General features: G+C 41.0%; 1 protein-coding gene across 2 annotated transcripts; it reads left to right on the forward strand.

Moving 5' to 3' along the window:
• Positions 1-5,890: 5,890 nt before the first annotated feature.
• LOC146692777 (uncharacterized) lies at positions 5,891-23,103 on the forward strand. 2 transcript variants are annotated; one of them, XM_085432954.1, is made up of 24 exons: positions 5,891-6,083; positions 6,310-6,396; positions 6,665-6,788; positions 6,868-6,970; positions 7,536-7,649; positions 7,737-7,853; positions 9,451-9,611; positions 10,095-10,241; positions 10,459-10,561; positions 11,022-11,150; positions 11,322-11,504; positions 11,992-12,245; positions 13,329-14,165; positions 14,628-14,718; positions 14,917-15,024; positions 16,980-17,555; positions 17,685-18,374; positions 18,731-18,853; positions 19,156-19,284; positions 20,346-20,538; positions 20,669-20,793; positions 20,926-21,116; positions 21,239-21,372; positions 21,469-23,103. In XM_085432954.1, exons 1-24 carry the CDS (start codon positions 6,029-6,031, stop codon positions 21,699-21,701), a joined length of 5,007 nt encoding a protein of 1,668 aa, XP_085289080.1. In that variant the 5' UTR covers positions 5,891-6,028; the 3' UTR covers positions 21,702-23,103. The 2 variants fall into 2 exon arrangements, with proteins under 2 accessions (XP_085289080.1, XP_085289079.1); XM_085432953.1 differs by having other exon boundaries at positions 16,980-18,374.
• The last annotated feature ends 1,707 nt before the right edge of the window (positions 23,104-24,810 follow it).

Here is a 24,810-nt window from a genome sequence, read left to right on the forward strand (position 1 = left end):
GCTTCCCAGCAACAGGAACCTTCAGGGAATGTTCCTGACATGGTTATGAAGGTGGGGCATTAGGGAAAAACATTCTCTGATAGTTATTTTTGTTGAAACTTTACATATTTCACATAACACAGTAACTAAATAAAAGTCTGTTTCCGAGTTAGTAGTATAAAATGCTCATTCTCAGCATTTGTTTCATCGTAATGTTTTGATCTCCAGTTCAAATGATGTTGACATCCTAATTATATAACTGAACTAAACTGAAAGGTGTAGGGCTGGATCAGGTGCCCCTGAATCCTCCTTTAGTTATGCTGCAATAGGTGTTGGCTGCTGGGGGATTCCAATGATGCACTGGGTGTTTCTTCTTCACTCACTATGTGTTAATAGACCTCTCTACACTGAATCATACTTGTTATTAATCTCTGGCTCTCTTCCACTGCATGTCTTTCATCCTGTCTTCCTTCTCCCACCCCAACTGGTCGTGCCAGATGGCCGCCCCTCCCTGAGCCTGGTTCTGCCGAAAGGTTCTTCCTGTTAAAAGGGAGTTTTTCTTTCCCAAAGTGCTTGCTCATACGGCGTCATATGATTGTTGGTTTTTTCTCTGTATGTATTATTGTAAAGTCTACCTTACTATATAACGCACCTTGAGGTGTCTGTTTTTGTGATTTGGCCCTGTATAAATAAAATTGAATTGAAATTAAAATGTATATAGACTACACATTTCAGTTTCGTTTTTTTGTTTGAAAATGTTTCCTTTCAGTCTTTAGTAGCTGAGTAGTTTTTCTATATTAACACTTGCTGGGTGGGATGATAACTGAATGGTTTTTGTAGCTTGAATTGCGCAAGATTTGTTGGGCGCATAAATGAAGAAGTTCATAAAAGGAATTATTATGCAAACACAACACTTGTTGAAGGCATTCCACTGGCAAATATGAAGTCATCACAGTTTCAGTATTGAGTAATAAATATCCAGGCTGGTTAGGCAGACACATTTGACCAAACAGCAAACACAGGTACATAAGAGTTTTCTTTGTTTGTTTTGTATTTTTTTCCCCCTGTACAGCACAACGGATGATTTCAAATCAAACAAGCAAGATGTGTGAAAAAGTGTGACTAGTTTAGGATAAAGTTATGATAGGGTCAAAATTAATGGAATGACTGCACGAAGAGCAGTTTGCTAGCCTGATGATCCCTGTTCCCTTGTTATTGTGTGATGAATTCATATAAAAGATCTGGAGTTGATTCCAAAAGCTGATCTTGCATTTCATAGTTTTTAACATGAACTCTTTAGGCCCAAAGAGTTAATGCAAGTGAAGGATGCTATAATTAAGCTGAAAAACTATAATAGCAAAAAAGCAACAAATTTACAATTGTGAAAATTCATATTAACATTAATAATTAACATCCTGAATTACATTAGTCCAGCCAAGAATTAATAAATGCATGAACTAGTTTTTCAGCATCACTCTGAGACAGGGTATTTCTAATTTTAGAGATGTTACCCAAATGGAAGAAAGAATGTGCATTGAAGGACATGTCCTGGTCAAAAATGACTCCAAGGTGCCTCACAGTGTTACTGGAGGCCAAGGTAATGCCATCCACAGTAAGAATCTGGTTAGATACCATATTTCTAAGATTTTCAGGGCCGAGTACAATAACCTCAGTTTTATCTGAATTAAGGAGCAGAAAGTTAGCAGCCATCCAGGTCTTTATGTCTTTAAGACATTTCTGCAGTGTAACTAATTGGTGTGTGTTATCTGGCTTCATAGATAGATAGAGCTGTGTGTCATCAGCATAGCAGTGAAAATCTATGCTATGTCTTCTAATGATACTGCCTAAAGGAAGGATGTATAATGTAAACAGAATTGGTCCTAGCACTGAACCCTGTGGAACTCCATAATTAACCTCAGTGTGTGAAGAGGACTCAACATTTACATGAACAAATTGGAGTCTACTAGATAGATATGATACAAACCACTGCAGTGCAGTACCTGTAACATGTACAGCATGCTCTAATCGCTCTAATAGAATATTATGGTCGACAGTATTGAATGCTGCACTGAGGTCTAGCAGGACTGAGATGAGTCCACTGTCAGAGGCCATAAGAAGATGATTTGTAACCTTCACTAAAGCTGTTTCTGTGCTGTGATGAGCTCTGACACCTGACTGAAACTCTTCAAATAAGCCATTCATCTGCAGATGATCTGTTAGCTGTTTGACAACTACTTCTTCAATGGTTTTTTATATGAAAGGAAGGTTAGAGATTGGCCTATAATTAGCTAAGAGATGGCTAGAGATGGCTTTTTAAGTAACAGTTTAACTACAGCCAGCTTGAAGGCCTGTGGTGCTTTGCTGATTATTAGAGATAGGTTGATCATATTTAAGATTGGCAGGACTTCTTTGAGCAGTTTTGTAGGAATGGGGTCTAAAAGACACGTTGATGGTTTGGAGGAAGTAATTATTGAAGTTAACTCAGAAAGATCAATTGGAGAAAAAGAGTCTAAATGAATATCAATTCATGAAAGTAGCTGTAGATAATATTACATCTGTGAAATGATTATGAGTAATTTTTTCTCTAATGGTTAAAATTTTAGTTGTGAAGAAGTTCATGAAGTCATTACTAGTTAATGTTAAATGGTTGATTCAACAGTGCTCTTACTTTTGTCAGCCTGGCTATAGCGCTGAAGAGAAACCTGGGGTCGTTCTTATTTTCTTCAATCAATGATGAATAGTAAGATGTTCTGGCTTTGCGGAGGGCTTTCTTATAAAGCAACAAGCTATTTCTCCAGGCTAAATGATGATCCTCTAAATGTGTGACATGTCATTTCCTCTCCAGCTTACAAGTTATCTGCTTTAAGCTATGTGTTTGAGAATTATACCACGGAGTCAGGTACTTCTGATTTGAAGCTGCATTTTTCACAGGAGCTACAGTATCCAGAGTCATACGTGGTGAGGAGGTAAAATTATTATTAACAAGATAATCGACCTCTGTTGGAGTAGCATTCAGGTAGCTGCTCTGCTCTGTGTTGGTACAGAGCATTGACGATGATAACAGTGGGTGGATTATATTCTTAAACTTAGTTACAGCGCTTTCAGAAAGACATCTACTGTGATAAAGTCTACTCTCCACTGCTGTGTAATCAATTATTGTAAATTTAAATGTAATCAGAAAATTATCCAACAAGAGTGGCTTCTCGGGAAACACTGTTAAATGTTCAGTTTCTATGCCATATGTTAAAACAAGATCTAGAGTGTGATTAAAGTGGTGGGTGGGTTCTTTTACATTTTGAGAGAAACCAATTGAGTCTAATAACAGATTAAATGCTGTTGAGGCTGTCATTTTTAGCATCTACATGGATGTAGATGCTAAAAGGAAGAACAGACAGAAACTCTGTGTAAGGCCCAGGTGGACGATAGATGATAACAAATAAGACTGGCTTTTGAGTTTTACAGCTGGGGTAGACAAGACTAAGCATCGGGCTTTCAAACAAATTAAAAGTCTGTCTTGGGCTTTGGCTGATTAATAGGATGGTGTGGAAAATTGCTGCCACACCGCCCCCTCAGCCTGTGCTTCGAGGTTTCTGATAGTTAGAATGACTCGGGGGTGTTGATTCATTTAAACTAATATAATCATCCTGCTCTAACCAGGTTTCTGTAAAGCACAATAAATTGATTTGTTGATCAATTATTAAGTCATGTATTAACAGAGACTTGGAAGAGAGACACCTAATGTTTAATAATCCACATTTCACTTTTTTACTCTTTGGTGCAGAAAATATTGGAGAGCAGTGAGATCTAGCTATCACCTGATGGGGCAGAGACACCAAAACGGAGTATAGGGTTTCAGTATCATTGTAAGCCTGTCATCATGAACTATCAAGTCATGCAGAGCACACTGAGTTCACTATGCACAACACCAATTGGGTCCTACCCAGACAATACCATCTTTTTGGCATGCTTATTCCCTACACTGCTCTGGCTTAAATAAAAAAAAGTAAATGTTTAAATAAAACGTGGCTTAAACACTGGTGAAGAATCTCTGGAGCTAGAGAAGAGCGAAATGGCTCAAACCTGCCACACGACTTGCTCCAGCTGTAGCACACCTGGGAGAGTGAACTTAAACTGCTCCATGCTCTCCCTCTTCGAAGATGTTATGTGCATCCCAGACCTGTCAGACTCCACACACAGCATTCATATCTTTTCAGATGCTACAGAGAAAGCATATGGGTCCATAACATATATTATTCACTACATTACCCCTGACCCATTTTCATGTAATGCCAGTTTACTGCAGATTGGAGCTACAAGTTTAACTCTAACAGCAGATAACCACAAGCAAGGTGAACTATATCACTTCAGGAAAGTACAGAAAGACTGAAGTTTCTGTCCTCCTGTCATCACTAGTACCAATACTACTTACCTTTACTTCTGTGTATGACCAAGAAACTCAGCTGACTGGAGTTGCACTTGGTGAAAAGGGGTGGGCAGGGGGAGGTTCCAGATCCCAAGCTGTTGAGGTAAGCTCAGTTATATCTAGCCAGTATTTCTCAGTCTCAATCACCAGCTCAGATCCCTTCCCTGCCAGCGATGGACAGATCAGAGGCACTTTAGATTCTTTACTTCTTCCACCAGATACGTGATGTCATACTCCATGCCTCCATCATCCTGTTTGTGGGAAGGGCATGGGCCTAGGATTCTATCACAGACCCAACAGTGGCTTTCCCTTTGAGCTGGAGTAGATGCACCAGCATCGGCTGCATAATGGCCTGGATCATTTTTTCCAAACCAATTTGAAGGCTGGCTGTAGCTCAGGAGATTTGGCAGGTCGTCCACTAATTGGAAGGTTGGCTGTTCTAGTCTGCATGCCAATGTATCCTTGGGCAAGTGTTCGTATAACATTGTAGCCCCAGGGTGACTGTGGCTACAATGTAGCTTGCCATCACCAGTGTGTGAATGTGTGTATGAATGGGTGGATGACTGGTTGTGTAAAGCGCTTTGGGGTCCTTAGGGACTAGAAAAGCGCTATACAAATACAGGCCATTTACCGTTTACAGGCCATTTAAATGGGTAAATGGGATAAAACATTTTGAGTACTCCAGTAGAGTAGAAAAGAACTAATCCACTTACCATTTACAATCCAAAGGTAGATTTGTCAACCGGAGGTTGGACCACAGGACCTCTGCCCCTGACCACCGCCCAACCCACAAAATAGACCAATCCCACTGCAATGTCTCCAGAAACTGCATAGTTGAATGGTGCTGTTTAGCTTGACCGTGTTAAACAAACACTGCCTATCATGAGACATGCAGTCAGACCAGTCAAGTGAGGAACAATGGAACTTGTTCTTACACAAAAGGAAACACTTGAGGCATTAGTGGCCTGCTCTATGGAGGTAAATAGTTTCAGTTCAAGCCTCAAAGTGATGAAAAATATTGTATCTGCTGATCCAGCTTTCACATTAGTATTTGTACATAATATGAGGAGGGATGGGAATGTTGTGCAACAAAAATTTAGAACCGGATGCTCTGAAGTTAATAGTCTCTGAATGATTTTTGTTTGTTTTTTGTCTATTTGAGGTCTTTTGGTGTCTCTTTATTGTGTGTCTTTTTGACTTTTCTCTTTTTTGGAGTTGTGTTCTGTCTGAGTCTGACTGTCTCTGTCGGATCTATTTGCAGTCATTTTGTGTTGTTTGTGTCTCTTGCCATTATGAAACAAGAAACGTTAACTTCAAACACATATTTCTCACGGGCTTAGTGCTGTATATAATAATGACTTGCTTGTTGAGCAGAGTCGGTTGGTGGGCTTCACTTTTTGTCCGTCCTTCTCGGCGTTTCCTCCGCCCTCCTGGTTTATAAAAGAAGCGAGCAGCCCTCAGTCATTGGAGCTGATTCAGTCAGGTGGACTGGGGTGGCTGTGAGATGGCGGAAAGAGGCAGAGAGCAGCCGGGGTTAATCCGTCTTTGTTTTGCTGCCCCGCAGTAGAACTTCTCAGTGTCGAGTCCGGTTCGGAGACACACAGAGAATTCGCTTACGGCGCAAACATGTCCTGGAAACGAGCCAGGAGTGGAGAATCTCCGATAAGCCGACGCGCAAAAGGTAGGAGAGAGACCAGTGTCGCTCGGTGAGGGTGAGCCGGTCAGTGCTGCTCCCATGGAGCCACAGCACACAGACACCTCGCTGGGTTCATGACTGAAGCACTGATGAACTTTTTAGCCAACTTTTTGTGTGGAGCTGAGGAATTTGCTGGAGCGGTCAGATATTATGGACTGTTGGAGTTTTCGGGTGTGAGCCAATAAAAATAATTTCTTCCCAACCCTTTCAGACGTCCCGGAGCCGCTGCAGGAGAGTGCTCCCTCCCCGACCCTGCCTGCGGATCATGTGCTCAGCTCCGGAGCGGTGTTATTCCCTGGTAGCTATTAACCCACATTTGTGTATCATGTGCCTGGTGTATTCATAAATGTTTGAAAGTGTGAGACCTAAGAGAGCTTGTGTGAAGGCTTTAGAACTCCTCCACTCCTGGTGATACTCATTCTTTTTTAAATGTTTCATTTATTTTGGCAAAACTGGCAGCCACATGAAAATGTCCTTAACTCGGACCGGATGTCTAGGCCTCTTTCATTTTATTTTCCTTCTTCATCCCTAAAATTTGCACATAATGGGTTTATCTGGCTTTTTAGGTACTTTTGATCAACATGGTTGCCCTCTGGTTATGTTCCCAGTGGATGGGCAATACAAACTCTCCTCAGACCTCAGCAAAGCTGAAGTGGTGGACTTCATAAATTACTTTCAGTATCAGCACAAGTAGGTGGAATTCAACAAACACGTTTTTTTGCACTGTGTTTGTGTGTACAGTGATGTTTGGACTGTTTCTCTCTGACAGTAAGAAACTGGAAAAGCAGAGCATGGTGTCAGTCGTGGCTGATCTGAGGGATGTCTCACTCTCTACCATCAGTTTCATTGTCGAGACTCTACTGCTGCTTGAGGTATTGTTATGATGAAGTGGAGTGTGTGGCTACATTGTGAGACCTTTTCAAGATGATGGTTTACTTTTTTTAGACTGAAGTTCTATGCTGAAATGCTTTTAGACATGCTTTTATTACCCAGCAGGCTGCTGTTGAATTGTGATGAATATGAATTGTATTATTTACTTTTTTGTGAACAAAGTATAAACCCCAAAGTACTCTGAAGAATTTGAGTCCCAAATAATAATGAAATATTGTTTAGATGTCAGCTGTCTAACCTGTGGAAGGACAAAAATGTAGAAACCCAGAATGAAGGTTTTCATTTAGCGATACATTTTTTACATTTTATGTGTTGTTGCTTTTGGGGAGTCAAATTGGAGAAAATGTTGCATGAATCTAATGCCTGAAGAATTGAAGATGAGGCAAAGGGTTTCAGAGATGTTTGCGTTTACTTAACCAATGAAGCCATTTTAAAAACTCTTGCTGCTGTGTGATTGAGTGCTGTATGAGCAACCATGTGTTTTCATTGAGGAAAACAAAGAATAATTGTTGGTGCAAATTTTTATTTTCCTTTTTTTTTTTTTAGCTACAAAAGCGCACAGTCCACACTGTGTACATCCTTCAGCCCAAAAAAAAGGATCTTGAGAAGCTAATGCTGAAGCTGCTGGCTCCATCGAAGGATTATCCTGCTTCTTTCAAAGTGAGTATATCAAACTGTTATGCACAGACTTTGTTGAGATTTAATGTACGTGAGCAGTTCTGATCTCCTTTTATAAACATTTTGTAGAGGATCCTTCTGAGAGAAATCCCAGAGCTCCAGAACTACATTGATCGAAGCCAGCTACCATGGTCACTGGGTGGATACCTCATGTACCGTCATCAGAGCTGGGTTGCCTTCATTAAGGTAGTGATGCTGCTTTCTGCGAGACCAGTTTCATTTAGAAAGCGTAGAAAAATCACTGTGAAGAGGATACAGAGGGTAAGGGCCTGTGGTCTTGATCACATATCTGTGGTGATATATGGGACAGAGGGAGTGGACTTTAACCAGATGGAAACAATCCCAGAGAGTAAGTGTGCCAGAGGAATGTGATGTGCAGTTGATGAGCCATACAATGAAGATATGAAGGAGTTGCTGTGAACAGCAGCATGCTGAGAAAGGGCACTACAGATGTGATGTTTGCTTTGAGAATATTGATGGAGAAGTTCTGAAGGAGCTTCACTGTGCAATTGTGGATCTACACAAAGTATATGATAAGGTGCCAAGATGTGGTACTGTATTAGGAAGTTAGGAGTGTCAGAAGAGGAATGAAAATCAGATGATTAGAAACGAGTCCATCAGAGAGACGGCTGAGATGGTTTGGACATGTGCAGAGGAGGGATAGTGGGTAAATTATATAGAGGATGATGAAGATCGAACTGCCAAGCAGAAGGAAAAGAGGAAGACCTCAGAAGATTCATGGATGTAATGAGAGGGGTTGGGGTGACAGAAGACAATACTAGTGATAGAATAAAATTGATGCAGGTGACAATTGTGAGCCCAAAAGGGATCAGCTGAAGGAAGAGAGAAACGCCTGTATTAAAATGCTGCTGCTTCTCTGGGGAACAACTTGTCATGCACCAACTGTAGCAAAGGTAGCTACAAATATGGAATTTAACATGAGCTTTTCTACTTGTAATGTGTGCATCTATAAAGAGGTATGAGTAAGATGAAGAAATGAATGTCTGTCCTGCCTGTTATTTAGATATATGACGATGTAGTCATGTTTCCTTTCCAAAGCTTTTGGTCATAGGAATAAGCTGGAAGAGCAGCTGAAAGTTCAGTGTTTAAGGATACTTTTTTTAATGGGTGATTATGTTGATGATTGTCTGCTCCAACCAACTTTAAGCCAACCATTCTAACTAATTTGTTATATTTGTTTAACACAACCGTTAGTCTGATAGCAAGACTTAAGAATCAGTCTTATGATTAATCGGGGGATTTGTGTGTATGTTGAAATGTTTCTGCTCAAGTGTGACGTGAGAAACGGTCTCTCTGGTAATCCACTAATAACTAACAATAGGTCAGAATCCATTGAATATTTATTGCGAGCATAGATGCAGAGATCTGTTTGAGCAGCCAGCACCTCTTATTGGTCACCACCATGAAGCTTGTGCAAATGCCTTGCATAATGAGCTGATCTTATTAGCCATTGAAAGGAGCCCTCTTTCCATTAATTATCCATTCAGTCATATTCAGCTGGGCCATGACTGTTAACTGTGGCACCTCTTTGCCTGTGGGGAAACCTATTTAGGATACTACTTGGGATACAATCCCCATAGACTGAATTGGGATTTGGTTAACTTAATCGACTGTTGACATAACTAAATCGGGAAAATGAGTAGCCTTAAACTCATGCTCACCTTAAAGCTGTCTAAAATAAACAGTAGTGAAGTCTCATATTGTGAAATCCTGGGTGCACAGATGTATTTTGATGATCTCTGACTCATGCTGCTTCCTGCAGGAGATTGATGCATTTGTCCAGGAGTTTGTGTCTGTAGTCCAGCGGCTGCCTTCATGCATCTCTGCACTGCAGGCTCTGTCCAGGCTGCCACTGCCCACCGCCGTCAGCGAGCTCCGGCAATTCTGCTTAGGCACTGAAGCCAAGTTTCAGCAGCTCAGGAGGTTAGAATTGCCCCTTCTTGGTTATGATCTTATCAAGCAGCTGCAGTCTAAAAAAGGGTGTGGCACTTTCTTGTCTGCAATATTTTTGTCAATCAAATATTCACTGAAATATAAACCTTATAGCAGCAGGACGGCAGAGGGGGATGTGCACAGATGCTTGTTTGGTGTAACACTTGTTTTGTCTTGTATTCATGGTATAATATTAGTACCATCAAGAGTAAATAATGTGCTCTAGTTGCTAATTCGGGCCCTATACTAGGAAACTCATTCAACGTGCTGTGGGTATCTTTCTGTTATGTGAAGCGGCTTACTCTAACACTGTCGATCAGGATAAACTGTTTCAGAAAGCTGGTTATCAAGTTAACCCAGGGTTACCCCTGCACGTTCAGATGAAAGAGGTGGTGTTGGCAGCTTCTGACCAATCTAGGGGCGTTTCACAGGTAAACATTAAAGCTTACTGTCCCACATGTATGATGTGATCAGGGAGTTGGGGCTGGAGGAGCTACTGAGGAACTGTGAGAGTTTGGTGGGGAAGCTGCGTTGGCCTGACAGGGAGCCGTGCTTCCAGGATATGGCTGGAACTGCCCTCTTCACTCAGATGGCCTTTGATATGCTCCAGAACCACAGCAGGTACTGCAGGCAGCCAGATCTCTGTGTCAAGTCATGAAAATGGGTTCTTTATCTTAATCCACCAAAAAGTCCATACAGCAGTTTTGTAATGATCCCATTTCACATCAGCTAAAGCAAAATGCCAGTATGACTAAGGATTATCCAAGATTAATGTTTTTTGCTACTCTAAGAAACTGTATCGGACGCTTTTAAGAGTTGATGTGCCATTTAATTACAGGGTAACTGCTGCTGTGGAAAAAGTGGAGTTGCTGTGGCAGCAGCTGTTTTCTAAAGCTCGTTTAAGGCTACGTGTGTTCCAGTTGCGTGATAATGCGCTGCAGGTGGGTCTAACAGCGAGTCCACATGTAATGGTTTCCTTTAAAAAATTTTTTTAAACCTAGTGGTCTAAACCAAAACCTAAATGACCTGAGTCACTTTACTCGGGCTGTTTTGGTTTGAGCAGAGTGGGGAATGTTTGACCACAAAACTGAGTATCCACAGGACAAATGTGGCTTTGTACATCTGGATAACCTTAAAATATGAACTATTAAATCATTTTCTGATTGTGAATTGTCAAGGGTGCGGTTCTCATCTTTAAAAATGGCCTTGGGCGTGTAGCTAAGTACAGAACTAGATAAAAGTACAGATAATCGTGTTAGTATAAACGGCTCAGTGTTTGTGGAAAACTACTTTGAGTGACCACTTGAAGAAAATTATCAGCTCCCCCAGTAACTGGGGAACAACAACCGATCCGCAAATAAAGGCAACCGGATGTTGGGTTTTCTTGACGCTTGCTTACAGGTTTCTGAGAAGATTGAAACTCTTCTTCAAGAGAAGATCCAGCCCTTCAAAGTAGAGATTGCCAAGGACCCTACAAAAGCTGTGATTCTGGTGTCTGAATTTGAAGCATCCATCCACACTCCTGCTATGGTATGGCTTTAGCTTGCATGTTATGAATCTTACCTTGCAACATAGATCGACCTTGATTAGATTACACCACGGTTTAGTTAAATCCTAGTTGTTTGTAACATTAGTGTTGCTAACTGTGTTACGGATGCTGTTAACTTATGCTTGAAGTAAAGGTTACCTCTCACCTACCAGGCACTTGTTCGCTGGGCTGAAGATGTAATCCAGGCTTCAGCAGAGATTCTCCCCTTGGACAGTCAGCCCACAGGGAGCTGGGCTGCAGATCTGGAGAGGCTGAAGGACAAACTTGACTCTGCCGTGAACTTGATTCTGCAAACCCTCAGAGCAGTTTCCAGCTACCATCGCTACTACAGCAAGGCAAGTTGTGGAAAACTTACAGACGCGGTAATACCAAGTGCTCGTAACTGTGGCATGAACATCAGCAGCGCATTTGATTCATTGGAAGAACTTTTGTTTTGGAACCTAAGCTAACCATCAACAGCTTTTTGTCTTGCTCTTGTGAGGTAATGCTTGCCACGTTAAACAAAACAACAAAAATACCTTTACTGACTGTAATCACTGACAGTAGTTTTTATTTTTTTCACTCCACATGTGCCAGCCATCCTCTTTCAAATCACACTGACCTATCATCCAACTGGCTTACTAACATTTTTCTATCATCCTGTGCTGTCTAATTACAGCCGGTGTGCATTTTTAATTTCAAGGACAAATGCTTTTTAACTACTTAAAGATGATGTTGCTCAAAAATTTGAGTCTTTGTTATTGCCATACCTGGTTACTGTTGTCTAAAATAAATTGGCCCCACCCCCAAGAATAGCAGAAATTATGCCGTTTACCTGTTTAGGCCAGCTGCTGGTACAGTCTGGTCCTTTGCCAGAACTTCCTCCAGGAGCTCCTGTCGGGTGTTCGTGAAGAGGCTTCCTCCATCCAGCTGCAGCAGAAGAACTGGGGGATGATGCCTGGGTGGAGATGGAGGCTGTCCACTTTTCTGAAGAACAATCCCCCTCCAGAAATGGAGGAGCTGCTCCATCTGTCTCATTTGGCAAATGCAATCCCAGATGATGAGATCCAGCAGATGGGGAAACAAATGTCTCAAAGGTGATGTGATTGATTCCATTTCAACTGTTGTGTAAAAAGTCGTACCTTGAGTGCAAGCAAATAAGGTGTGCGTGTGCATCAATTATCAACTTTCTTGCAGTTTTGTGCAAAAATTTGTTGAAAAGTAGCAGCTTTCTGAGACATCAGACATGTCAACCACTGCCGTTACCAAATGTCATTTATGGGCTGTTAGCAGGAAGCTTGGTCCTCTTCAGGAAAGCAGACTTGGTTAAAAACTGAATATGTATAAGTATGTTGTCCTTTCATAAAAGATCATCCAGTGTGTACTCTTGTAGGAAGGGTAAGGAATGAAGCACTCAAGTGCAGCTCCTCATTTTGAGAATTTGACCTGCTATGATGCTATGAATCGACTTTATTTTTCAATAGTAATTTACTCAAACTTGAATGAAATATTCTAATTTGAGCTGCTGAATTTGTGATTTGCATGAGTTACAAGCCACAAAAAGAGGTGTACCAGAGATGAAATCAATTTCTATCAAAGTTTAACCCTTTTAATTAAATGATGAGAAACAAACATTCATCCATTTTGTTTAGTTTTTTATTTTTTTGTTGACACTTGAGTGACTTTTTGAAAGATGAAATGTCTTCACTTGGACTCAGAATCGCCAAAATGAGTCTTTGCTGGGTGAAATATCACATCTATAAGTTGTGTCCGTTGTGTGATCTATATTTTTATCTTCAGTTGAACAACTGATTCAGCAATCAAATGCAAGTTTGACAGATGATGGCAATTTAAATGGTTTTACTCCAGTGTTGTTGTTGTCGTCGTCTGTATTCATTGGTCCACTGGATTCTTTATTTATTCATGCTGTCACTGAATCATAGAATTTATTTTCTCCTTTAGCAGATGGAGTAATATTTGGAATAGATTTAATCGGCTGATCAGCGTTTGTAGCTTATGGCTGCTCAATTAGTTTTGATCCCATCACCCATTCAACCCAAATATTCAGTATGTCAAATAACATTTGACAGTTTGGCTGAGCAGCCAGCCACACCAGTTTACCACATTAATTTTTTTTCTGGTGCCATTATTTCATTTTCTATTTATTTTTTATTCGCCAGGTGCTTGACACTGAGGAAACTTCTAAGCTCTTCAGGACCAGTGGCTGTCGAACAACTCCAGATGGCCCTACAGTGGCAGTATGAGTTACTGAGGGGCAACCATGTGAATCTCTTATCTGCTGATTCTACCACGTCAAAACCTGTGCCACACCATGTTTCAGAGTCAAACCTCGCTAAATGTAAAGGTGGTAAAGAAGTTGCCCATGTCTTTGGAACATCTCCCTTGTCCGGAGGTTCAGGGTTGGTGTCAGCTACGGGCAAACCGTCCTCCCCGTTTGCTGCAACCAGAGACTTTGCAATACCTGCCTCAAGCCCGCCTCAAATCCATGACATTATTTCCAGTGTTTCAGATAGGGCTCACAGAGAGGAGCATGACTTGGGCTCTATAGGAAGCTCTCCTAAAGCTGATTTGCTGAATCAGTTTGAGATCAAAGTAAAGCGCATAGCTGCTGTGTCCAGTAACCCTTGGCTTAGCTTGCCGGTAGAGGATTTGGAAAACTCTTACACTGTCAGCAGTACACAAAATCCAGCACCTCAAAAAGTTGATCACGATTCTTCAGATGAGCATGTCAGTGGCACCCAGGCTAGCAGGTCTCAAATTCAGCCTACACCGGAGGTTTTAAGGAGCACAGAACCCAAAGGATCACAGAGCAGGGACTGGATATTACATCCACAAAGTTGTGTGGAACATCCTGAACTAAGTCCCATTTGCAGTGTTCTCTCCAGCACCGTTATTGAAGGAAGAGACAAGTCCATCTGTTCCACAGAGGGGGTTCCCACTCTACTCTGGGATTCTTATGACCTCCATGACCAAAATCAAGATGATGATGATGATGGGTAATTTGTTTGGCTTCAAATGTCAAAATGTCGATCAGTATGTTGCTTCTCCTACCGTGTGCTATTCTCAAAGAAATTTCAGCAGTGGTATTGAAATTTCAGTTGTTACACAGATCCTACACGAGTAATCTTTTTTAATTTATATTTTTTATTGTTGGTCACAAGTGACAAAATAATTAGATTTGTCACATAAGGGGACTCTGATTTATTGCAATTTATGATGAGGACTGATCAGGCATGATCACCTGCCAAACTGCATTCTGAACCAGTAAAATTCCTCCAGTGGCACCTACTGTTACATTTCATCATAACATACAGACACTGTATTGTCTACTTTGATTCCTTATGGCAGCAAATTAATGAGGGTCAGATGAAAGAGTTGAAGGAAGGATGGTAAACTGGGAAAAGGCAAATTGAAGAATTGCCTAATGCCTTATTTTATTTCCCCTCGCAACTTTTCAGCGAGTTGTCCATGAAGGACTGGGATGTGAAGGAAGAGGAAGGTCTGAGGGAAGTGGAGAATATCTTGGACAAGGCTGATGAAATATTAGAGGTGAGAGGGGGATCGTTTGAGAAATGAAGACGGTGCTGGTTGTTGTGACTTCTGGACAGAACGGATTCCCTTTCAGTCGATTCACTCGGTACAACGCATAAGTATGGGATATCACGCCCTCGCGTGTCCAGTGTACCGAGTGAATCGACTGAAAGGGAACAGAAGTTATAGACATAACTATTCGTTTTTATTTTGCAGGAGGAGGAAAATGTTCTGGCTCAGGAAGCTGTGCTAGATGCACTGCTGAGGACAGAGGACAGGCAGGGTGTCTGGCGATTGTGTGATGGTGAGGACCAGCTTGATACGGTGGGTGAAGCATCTAGCAGATCAGTTCTTTGTTACAGATTCTATTCATTTTCGATATCGGTTTGTTTCAGTTACTCTATGCCTCTATGGCACGGAAAAAGAGGTAAGTTACACAAGGCACAGGTCCAGGGATGTCTTTGGACTGTAAGAGGAAGATGGACAAAATGTGAAACTGATGTGTGGTTTATAAACTATTGGGGGAAACCTGGTCTTGTTAGGAGAGACGGGATTTATCCCACTTTGGGAGCAACTCTCCTTTCTGGGAAATCTGGCTAAATTTATTAAACGATCCAAACGGGAACCCAAGTTGCCGTCTTACACGCCTCTCTGCAGCGTCTCCTCTTCTGTCATTCCCACAGACCGTCTACATTCAGATGATCAAAACACACTTGCAGTTTGTTTTTTAGGATTTTATATCAAAGGACTAAATAAGATCCTCTGAAAAAGAGCAGAGTTTATTGAACAGTCATGCAAAAACAAAGGAGCACATAACTACACACAGAATAACGAGACAAAGCAACCCTAGGGTTTAGAGCCTTAAGCATATGCACACGTAGCAGAAAGCTAGAGAAAAAGACAGAAAAAAGAGTGACAGACTAAAGTAAGAACTCGAGGAGCCTCTGACTACTCCTCTATGAAGTATAACCCATGAGTTGTACAGCTTTCAGGGTATTCTTTTCAGGTTTATATTTATACTCTCCTTTTTGACAGATCTGTTATGCCAGCCTTTTATAGTAAGAAGTAATTAATCTACTTGATATTTTTATTACCCAAAAATAAAAATTTATTTCAGTAATTATTGGTTTTCTCCAACTTCAGCCATGATTCATAGTAATCACCAGGTGGACCCCTGGATTTTTAACCATTAGAGGAAAATTTAATTGGTCATTCCCAGATGTCATGAAGTACAAGGACTTTGGAAACTGCTGTATAGTCAGCTCAATTATTGACTCAACTTCAATAATTTTATTTCCTATGATTTGCATTTGCCATTCTTTCACATACAGTGTAATATTACTTTGTCCTGGCATGTATTTAGTTGGCAGGTAACGGTAAATAATTTTGCTCTTCACCAAGAAGATTGTCCGGCCATCAGTTTACGCCCTGAAGTTAAAGTGCTTTGGTTAAATGATCTGAATTTGTCTGGCAAGTCTACGTCTGCAAGTCAAGTCGGCTTTATTTGTATAGCACATTTAAAGGACCTCAAGTGTCGGCCAAAAATGAATGAATAAATAGGCTTTTCTCATAAAACAAAATTCCCCAGTAACATGAAAGACTCTGTGCCAGTTCTCCCAAACACTTTACTGCAGTTGTTACAGCCAGTGGCACAATGATTATTAGGTATGTGAGGCAAATACTTTTTTACACAGAGCCAGGTGGACAACTGTCATCTTTTGTAGCCCGGTTGTATTGAGCTTGTTTCAAGTAGTGAAACAAGCTTGTTTCAAGTAGTGAAACAAGCTTGTTTCCAGTTTTGGCTAAAATATTTTTCTTATGTAATTTGCAAAGTACTGTGCTATGTTGAAATGGCTAAACCCTCATCATCAGAGGCTGACAGACATGCTGGGGTTTGTCTTATAAAATGTCTGACTCAAATAGATGTTGATTCAAATAACTTTTCATATTAAATACAAATGTCAGTAATCTTTAGCTTGTTAATGTCTAACTCACTCCTTATAATTATTGTGCTGATGGTTGTTCTGAAAATAATTCCAGAATAGAGTAGATATCAGCCCCTGTTAAGGCCTGATATCAATCTGAGTCTTACCTGTTCAAACCTTTAAACCATGTTTAATTTACTGCTGGTTCCAAAAAATGGGTAGATGATGGCCAGAATGGAAAAACTCAGTTTGCCTGAAGGGAAGCCTACAAACCAGTGGGTAATGTGACAGTAGGTTTGTCAGCTTGTTTTATAGTCCCTTGGTATTCACTATATTTTTCCTTATTCTTTTAAGATGTCGTCCTACGAGCTGGCTGAAGCTGGTGTTCTTTGTTTCGATGACTGCGTTGACTCTGCAGAATCTGACGGTTTCATTGACCTTGTGTCAGCTGGGTCTGCACGTGAAGCTAATGCGGATGGGCTTTACAGTGAAGCTCCAACGGTATCTGACAGCAAGCCAGACCTGCTGATGGAACTGAGAAAGGTTCATATCCTGGACGGGTTAATCATGGAAGAGAACTTGCAGATCAACAAGTTTCGATGCAGTAAAGAGAAACTCAACACTGAGCTCTGGGAGAGCAAACCTGTGGGTACAAATGTGTTACTGACTTCACGCAATGAGAGGGAGGCTTCACATTTGCAGCTGGAAAAGGAGAAGAGGGAGGTGGAGGAGCTGGAGAAACAGAATGAGGATATTGATGAAAGGTTTAAAAAATGTTCTATAACTGAAAGGCCTAGAAAAGAACATGATGATCGAGTGCTCTGTGATCTCTTTCCCAATGGTTCTGGAAGATCAGTCGCCAGCCTTGCCATGGATGGGTCTGTGAATACACGTGTGACTAAAATTATTCAAGATGTTTCAGACCTTAAGGTAACCAAAGGGGCTTCACCACAAGATGTGGCTCAACTGCCACTTTCCCAGTGTCAAGATGCTAGTGGTTGTACAACTGGTCTGTCAGTATATTACAAAATTACCTTGAACAATGTATTTGATTTACAGGAACCCTCAGAAGAGGCAGGTGTCCAATCGCAATACATCGATGGGAATGAATTGGCCAGGTCTGCTAGTTTATGCAGTCCAGAAGCATCTTTAATCCCTGAAATGAGGGTAGATGATGGCACCTTTGACCCAGGTGGAAAATCACTCCTTCCCCCTGTAGCTAAGCCAAGAAAGTCTTTGCTTCCTGTGAATGAAGCCCGTGCTGAACTCGAAGCTCCTCACTCCACAGAGGAGTCCTTAGATCATTATTTTGTAGGTGAAGGCCAACTTCATCTACAAAATGAAGTACTTGAAGAGCTGCCAGAGAATGTGCCTCCAGACACCAGCCACAGCTTGGTTTCCAGTCCAAATGTAACACAACATGAAAACGATAACCATGTACCCCCAGAGAACTGTTGGGCATCATTACAGCGCTCGTCTGAAATAATGACTAAAAATGAAAAGATGCCCACATCTTTACTCAAACTACATGTGCAGTCAGCAGAGGAAATCCACACTTCACCTCCTGCAGATGACCACCAACTCGAACAGTCTGTATCCCAAGTGACTGCTGATCAGCCTCTAGAGTTTGACTCTGGTGGAAGAGACGAACCAAATGAAAAGCTACTAGATGGCGTTCAGAGCTCTGAGGCTCTGAGAATCTCTGGGTCACCTGAAAGTCAGATCCAGTTTTATAGCCCCATGACGGAGGTACGTGGGCACATCCTACTTCAGCTGTCACCTTTTTGTCTTCATTTAGAACATCAAGTATATCTCGTATTTAAAAGCCTAACATCAACATTAGTTTTTAGTTCTTATGAAAGCTTTCTCCCAACCCCAGGCTTTTAAATTGCTGTTTGCCATGTGTAACTGAGCGCACATACTTTGAATGTATGACTAAAATGGGGCTTATAGACTAAAGCGCTGGCCAGACTTGAAAACAAATAAAGTTGTAGTCACAATATAAACTTAAAAGATCATTTCAGTGCTTTTGAACCTCTGGAATTTTATTTTTTTTTTTAAAAAAGGAAAGAGAAAAAAAAAAAAGCTTGTGTCTGTATCTCTAGATTGCAGATTTCAAGAGTCCAATTGTACTGGATTCAGGCTCTGGTTTGATAAAGGCAGGATTTGCAGATCAAGACCTACCAACCATTATATTCCCCACAATAATTGGGGTGCCAAAGTATGAGGTAAGTGCATTCGTTGTTAGAAGCTTTGATTTTAACTCGTGTCCCTTAGGTTGGCCCCTACATGTTTAAACATATTTATGGAGCGTTTCTTTTCAAAATATTTTCAGTAAATGTATTCTATAAATTGCCTTGGTCTTTGCATCCTTTGTCTGTTCATTGCAGCAGCCTCATGATGTGTGTTTATAGTTGGTTGGCATCTGCCTACAGCTACTTTGAGCTATAAGGAAAACTATGGGGATTTAAAGTGTGGGTATAAATATACTTTTTTTTTTTTTTTTTTTTTGTGTGTCCTGTCTTTGCAGGAAGTACTGAATGGTAACCTTGAAAGAGAGGCCTACATTGGTCACGATGCAGAACACATGAGAGGGGTTCTGACTCTGAAGCACCCCATAAAGAATGGAATCATTCACAACTGGGATGAAATGGAAAAGGTGAGACTCGTGTTTGCATAACAACTAGAAAATGAAAAACTCATGTCGGAATCATTCCCCTTTAGTACTTAAATGTTACGTATATTGATGTGTCGTCTGGAACTCGATTACTGACTACAGGTTACAGCTGTTCCACAGACCCAGCTGGCTGAAGATGTTGGATGTCTTTTCCAGCAATATGAGGCTTAGTTTGAAAGAGGCACGACCCAAAGCCTTTTTGTTTGTAGTACTTGACATGTGAGGAAAATGTGTACATTCAGTTTAAAAACATGTTATTGTGGTCCTGCTGTGCATATATCCATAAATGGACTAGAAAACTTTACACTTAATATGCTGTTTTATTTTGCTACTGCACTGGTTTTAATATTTTTACCCCTAAGCCATAAAAGGCTGAGGGGGTATTGTTGTCATCGTGTCAGGCCTGCGGGTGGCGTGTACACCCAGCTTTGTGAACACAGTAACCTGAGAATGAGGTAACATGAGGTGCAGCTGGTAGGAGGCTGAGCAGTAGTGATGGTGGCCGTCAGTATTTTTATCTGCTGTGTTAAACAAAGCGAGTTTACACGTAATAATGAAATGTGCTGTATAAATAAAATTGCTATTGGCATGTGGGAGAGTCTGTACAGCCTTAAAGGCTGCAAAAGTTTCATTTTATACTTGATCGTTACAGGTACATTTGCTCATCTATCATACAGTCTCTGCTGCTTGAAACTTGCTGGCAAAGTGGAAAGGCACAAATGGTTTTCTTATGTTCAAGTCTCAAATATAACATCCGTTCAGCAAATACCCTGGTTTTATCCCATCATTGGTCACACAGTGTATATGTGTTGATGCTGTCAAAAGCCTCACTTCATAGGAATATGTTCCTGAGGCTTAGAGGGCAGCTGCAGACCTATTTGTCCCTGTGGATTACCGGTAGTCTAGTTTGAATGTCTGTGTTTTGAGAACTCACCCACTTTGCAACTTCCCCACCCATTAACATGCTTCCCTCAAGAGAAATAAAGTATTGGTGGTTGTCCACAAGATCATTTACTCTTGGTGCTTGACTTTTTGTCTCTTAGATCTGGCATCATACGTTCCAGCAGCTGCGTGTGGAACCAGAAGATCACCCGGTTCTTTTGACGGAAGCGGCCATGAACCCTCTGAAGAATCGGCAGCACGCGGTTGAGATCATGTTTGAGTGTTTCAACGTGCCTTTCACCTATGTAGCCATGCAAGCAGTGCTCGCGCTCTACGCAGCGGGAAGAACCACTGGTACTGTAGTCGCTCGTCTTCCCGCACTGATGCACACGGATGATGGCTTGTCTGAAGACTTTGTTCAGCTTGGTGTATTTAAACCACTCAAATCTGATCCTATGATCCTACTTGTGCGTATTTGATATAGGTGTGGTGTTTGACTCTGGGGATGGAGTGAGCCACAGTGTGCCTGTGTTTGAGGGATACTGTCTACCTCATGCTGTGCAACGCTTTCCCCTGGCTGGATTAGATGTTACACTGCATCTTAAAAAGGTATTTAGCACTTCTGTTAATGCTCCAGTGTAGGAGCTATGTTATTGATTGCTTGGAAGGCATAATCCCTGGATGGTTCCTAACTTAGTTTAAAGACGAGGCAAAACCAGCTTGCTGTGCTTGTTCTTTAAGCTTCTCCGGGAACAGGGAGTGTGCATGCGTACCACAGCAGAGGAGGAGATAGTGAGGGAGATGAAGGAGAAGTGCTGCTGTGTCTCTCTCAACTATGAAGATGAGCTAAATCGGGGGCAGTCATCCTGCAGAGAGATGCATTACACCATGCCAGATGGGCAGATTATTACCCTCAGCACAGAGAGGTTCAGGTAATGTTGGGGGGCTGCTTCCTGCTTTTTACCAACACTTAAGTTTTAGAAATGATCTTGTGGTCACCTTGCTTGTTGTATAGCACAGACTCTTTAGCAGAGTGTACCCCCTGTTCATCTAGGGCACCTGAGATTCTGTTCAAACCTGAGCTGATTGGACGGGACCATTATGGGATGCACGAAAGCATCTACAGGTCAATCCTCAGCACAGACATTGACCTGAGGCGCTGTTTCCTGGGAAACATTGTACTTTCAGGTAACATTTGGTTCTTGGTAAGGTGTTGCACTACAATCTGAAGTACAATGGTTTTCCAAATTCTGCTTCCATTTGTTTTGTCCTCTCTTCCTGAAGGTGGGAACACTCTGCTGCCCGGCCTGCCTGAGCGACTGCAGGATGAAATCAAAGGCCTGCTGCCCTCAGACATGGGGGGCAGTGTTTGTGTAACCAGCCCCAAAGATAGAGACTTCTCAGTGTGGAGAGGAGGAGCAGTGTTGGCAAATATGCCTACCTTTACCTCTGCATGGATCAGTCGGGACGAATACGAGGAGTATGGACCGCAGATAGTCTTCAGGAAGTGCTTCTGAATCGACTGAAAGGTTGATGGCTCATTTCATCAACAGTGCTGCTGGCTGCTGAGCCAGCGGGACTCAGCTGTTGTCCCTCTCTGTGGAATCTTTTGTGTTTTTCTTAATTTTCTCTCCCCTGTTCTTTAGTGGAGGTTTCCTGCTTACACCTTATGCACTTCCTATACAGCCCACTAACACGGCAATAAGGAAGTTGATCAAAACGTTCCAATCATTACTACTGTCGTTGCTATCACTATAAAACCTCTAAGTGTGTCTTAAATTCTAAATTTCTGTGTCCCAAGAACTTAAGCCTAAATATATTCATGTTCTGTGATTAAGGGGCTGAAACTGAAGCTGCCCTTTAATTCATGTCTGTCTTTGTTTCAAGAATATGCAATTGAGAAACATGAAGAAATTTTGATGTGTCAGCTTTAAATTGTGCATTAATCTGATATTGTCAAAAACCTTATTTATTGTTTTTGCTTTTATGTGAAACATGATACTTGCTTTTACACATGGTAGTCCAGCTGTAATCTGCTGTGGTTCTTTATGCACTGAATGTTGAGTATTAAGGGCTCTGCAGAATTTATTCTTAAATCTTCTGCAATAATGGATTTGTCACAATGCAACTTTCAATGATTCCTTTAGTTAATACCACATTTTCGTTGTAATATGACTCAGATTGTCATCATAACACATGACAGAATATATTTGTTTTTAATTTCTTTTTCTGTGCAGAATCCCTTGAATGGAGTGGCTCCTAATACTCATCAGATGGGTGCAGTGTACATGAGTTTTTGCTGAGGTTATTGTTGGTTCTTAGACCTCGTTGCACGTGTTGCTCTGGTACATTGTGAACTCTGTATAATTTTTCAGTGTGGAGGTTGTTTTTTTTTTTTTTGTTTTTTTTTTTTTTGTGTAGGGGACCATTGTGTGTTTTACATGCATTCTTGCACAAGTTATCCTTTTTGTGGACTCTGTTCCAGTGATGCCAAACTGCTCAATTCCTGTTAAATTCTGAAGAAAAACAAACAGTGGCAGCCCGTGCTGTTAGACTTGGTGAACATTTAAAGATTTTTATTATTTATTCTGTGCATGAAATTCAGTTGCATGAGTTTGAATTCCACGTGTGTGTCTGTTGTTTTGGACTTGTGTGTGTACTTTGCATGAATTTTGTATTTTTAAGTGTCTGTCTAAAAGCAGAGGGTTTGTCATGTGGCCTAGAGCTCTGCTCTTATGGGGAAATTACTGAGCGGTGACAGCAGAAGCTGCCGTTTCAGGCAAGTTTGAAGTGAACAGGCTCATGGATTGTGTGGTTCTTCTAATTGTAGTTAAACGGCTGGGCCGAGTCCAGCAGTGTTTTTCCTGAACCATGTCATTTTTTTTTTTTTTTTTTTTTTAAATAAATATTGTAATCATCCTGCTGTGCTGACTTTGTTTCAGTTGTAGACGTCCCTGAATGTTGAGACTAAAACGGAAATGGATCTGCTTTTTCATATTTGCCTAAATGTAACCAGTGTGTTCCTGTGTTGTATGATGAAAGGTAAGGCAAGTTTATTTATATAGCACAATTCAACAACACGGTGATTCAAAGTGCTTTAGAAAAAAAAAAAAAAAAAGGAACAGTAGATAAAATCAGTAGTTAAAATGTAAGTTTAAGAATTTAGGCTTAAAAGTAAAACTGGATTTGGTGCTTTATTCAAATGCAGCTGGGAATAGGTGAGTCTTAAACCTGGATTTAAATAAACTGAGTGTTTCAGCTGATCTGAGGCTTTCTGGGAATTTGTTCCAGATATATGGAGCATAAAAGCTGAATGCAGCTTCTCAGTGTCTGGTTCGGACTCGGAACGGATTTAAAAAAAAAAAAAAAAAAAAAAAAAACTGGCTCCAGATGACCTGGGGGATCTGGAAGGTTCATACTCGGTCAAGCCTACTAAAGATGAATGCATGGACTAATTTTTCCAGGTCCTGTTGAGACATCAGACCTTTTATCCTTGAAATATTCTTGAGGTGATAGTAAGCTGATTTTGTTATTGCCTTAATGTGTTTTTCTAAGTTTAGGTCTGGGTCCACTTCAGTTTTGTTTAGCTGGAGAAAATTGTGGCACAGCCAGTCATTAATTTCCTCAATGCATTTATCAAGAGCCTGTACAGGGCCTCAGTAATATATCTGTGCTTATCTGCATAGCTATGATAGTTTATTTTGTTCTTTATAATCTGTTCCAGTGGGAGCATGTAAATGTTAAACAGAAGAGGTCCCATGATGGAACCTTGGGGAACTCCACATGTGATACTTGTCTGCTCGGATGTGAAGTTACCTATTGATACAAAGTATTTCCTGTTTTCTAAGTATGTTTTGAACCAGTTTAGTACAGTTCCTGAAAGACCTGCCCAGTTCTCCAGTCGTTTGAGTAATATGTTGTGGTCAACTGTATCAAATGCTGCACTGAGATCCAGTAAAACTATAAGACATTTTTCCACTGTCTGTATTCAGACATGTGTCATTAAACACTTTGGTCAGAGCGGTTTCAGTGCTGTGGTTCTGTCTAAAACCTGACTGGAAGGCATCATAGCAGTTATTCTGTTTTAAGAAGTAATTGAGTTGTTAAACTTTTTCAATGTTCTTACTTAAAAATGAAAGATTTGAGATCAGCCTGTAGTTGTTCATTTGTGTCTTGTCAAGATTGTCCTTTTTCAGTAGAGGATTAATTTCAGCTTTTTTTTTTTTTTTTTTTTTTTTTTTTTTGTGCTTCTGGAAACACACCTGACATTAAAGAAAGCTTGACGATCTGTAACAGGTCTGACTCCAAAGTCTTTGAGACCTCTTTGGAAAAAATCTGTTGGCAGGACATCTAAGCAGCAGGAGGAAGAGTTCAGTTGACGTTAAATTTCCTCCAGGTCCTTGCTGTTAATAGGGTGAAACTGTTTTATGGTGTTTAAACAGTTTTTCGGTGGACACAGTACATATCCTAAATCTGCTGTGATGTACCGATTGCTTGTCTAATCTTTTGAATTTTGTCTGTGAAGAATTTGGCAAAGTCATTGCAGGCCATGGTCGAATGAAGTTCAGCTGCCACTGACACAGGAGGGTTTGTTAGCCTGTCAACTGTTGCAAATAAGACCCGAGC

This window comes from Copadichromis virginalis, linkage group LG15, assembly GCF_057382275.1.
Source record: "Copadichromis virginalis isolate Kocher_CV1m ecotype Utaka linkage group LG15, C_Virginalis_male_GT1.1, whole genome shotgun sequence".
Lineage (NCBI taxonomy): Eukaryota > Metazoa > Chordata > Actinopteri > Cichliformes > Cichlidae > Copadichromis > Copadichromis virginalis.

Coding starts and splice junctions, on each gene's coding strand:
- LOC146692777 (XM_085432953.1), top strand. CDS start 6,029: ATGTCCTGGAAACGAGCCAGGAGTGGAGAATCTCCGATAAGCCGACGC. Junction 7,854..9,450: donor GCTGGGTTGCCTTCATTAAG/GTAGTGATGCTG, acceptor TGCTTCCTGCAG/GAGATTGATGCATTTGTCCA. Junction 15,025..16,979: donor GTGAGGACCAGCTTGATACG/GTGGGTGAAGCA, acceptor TATTCTTTTAAG/ATGTCGTCCTACGAGCTGGC.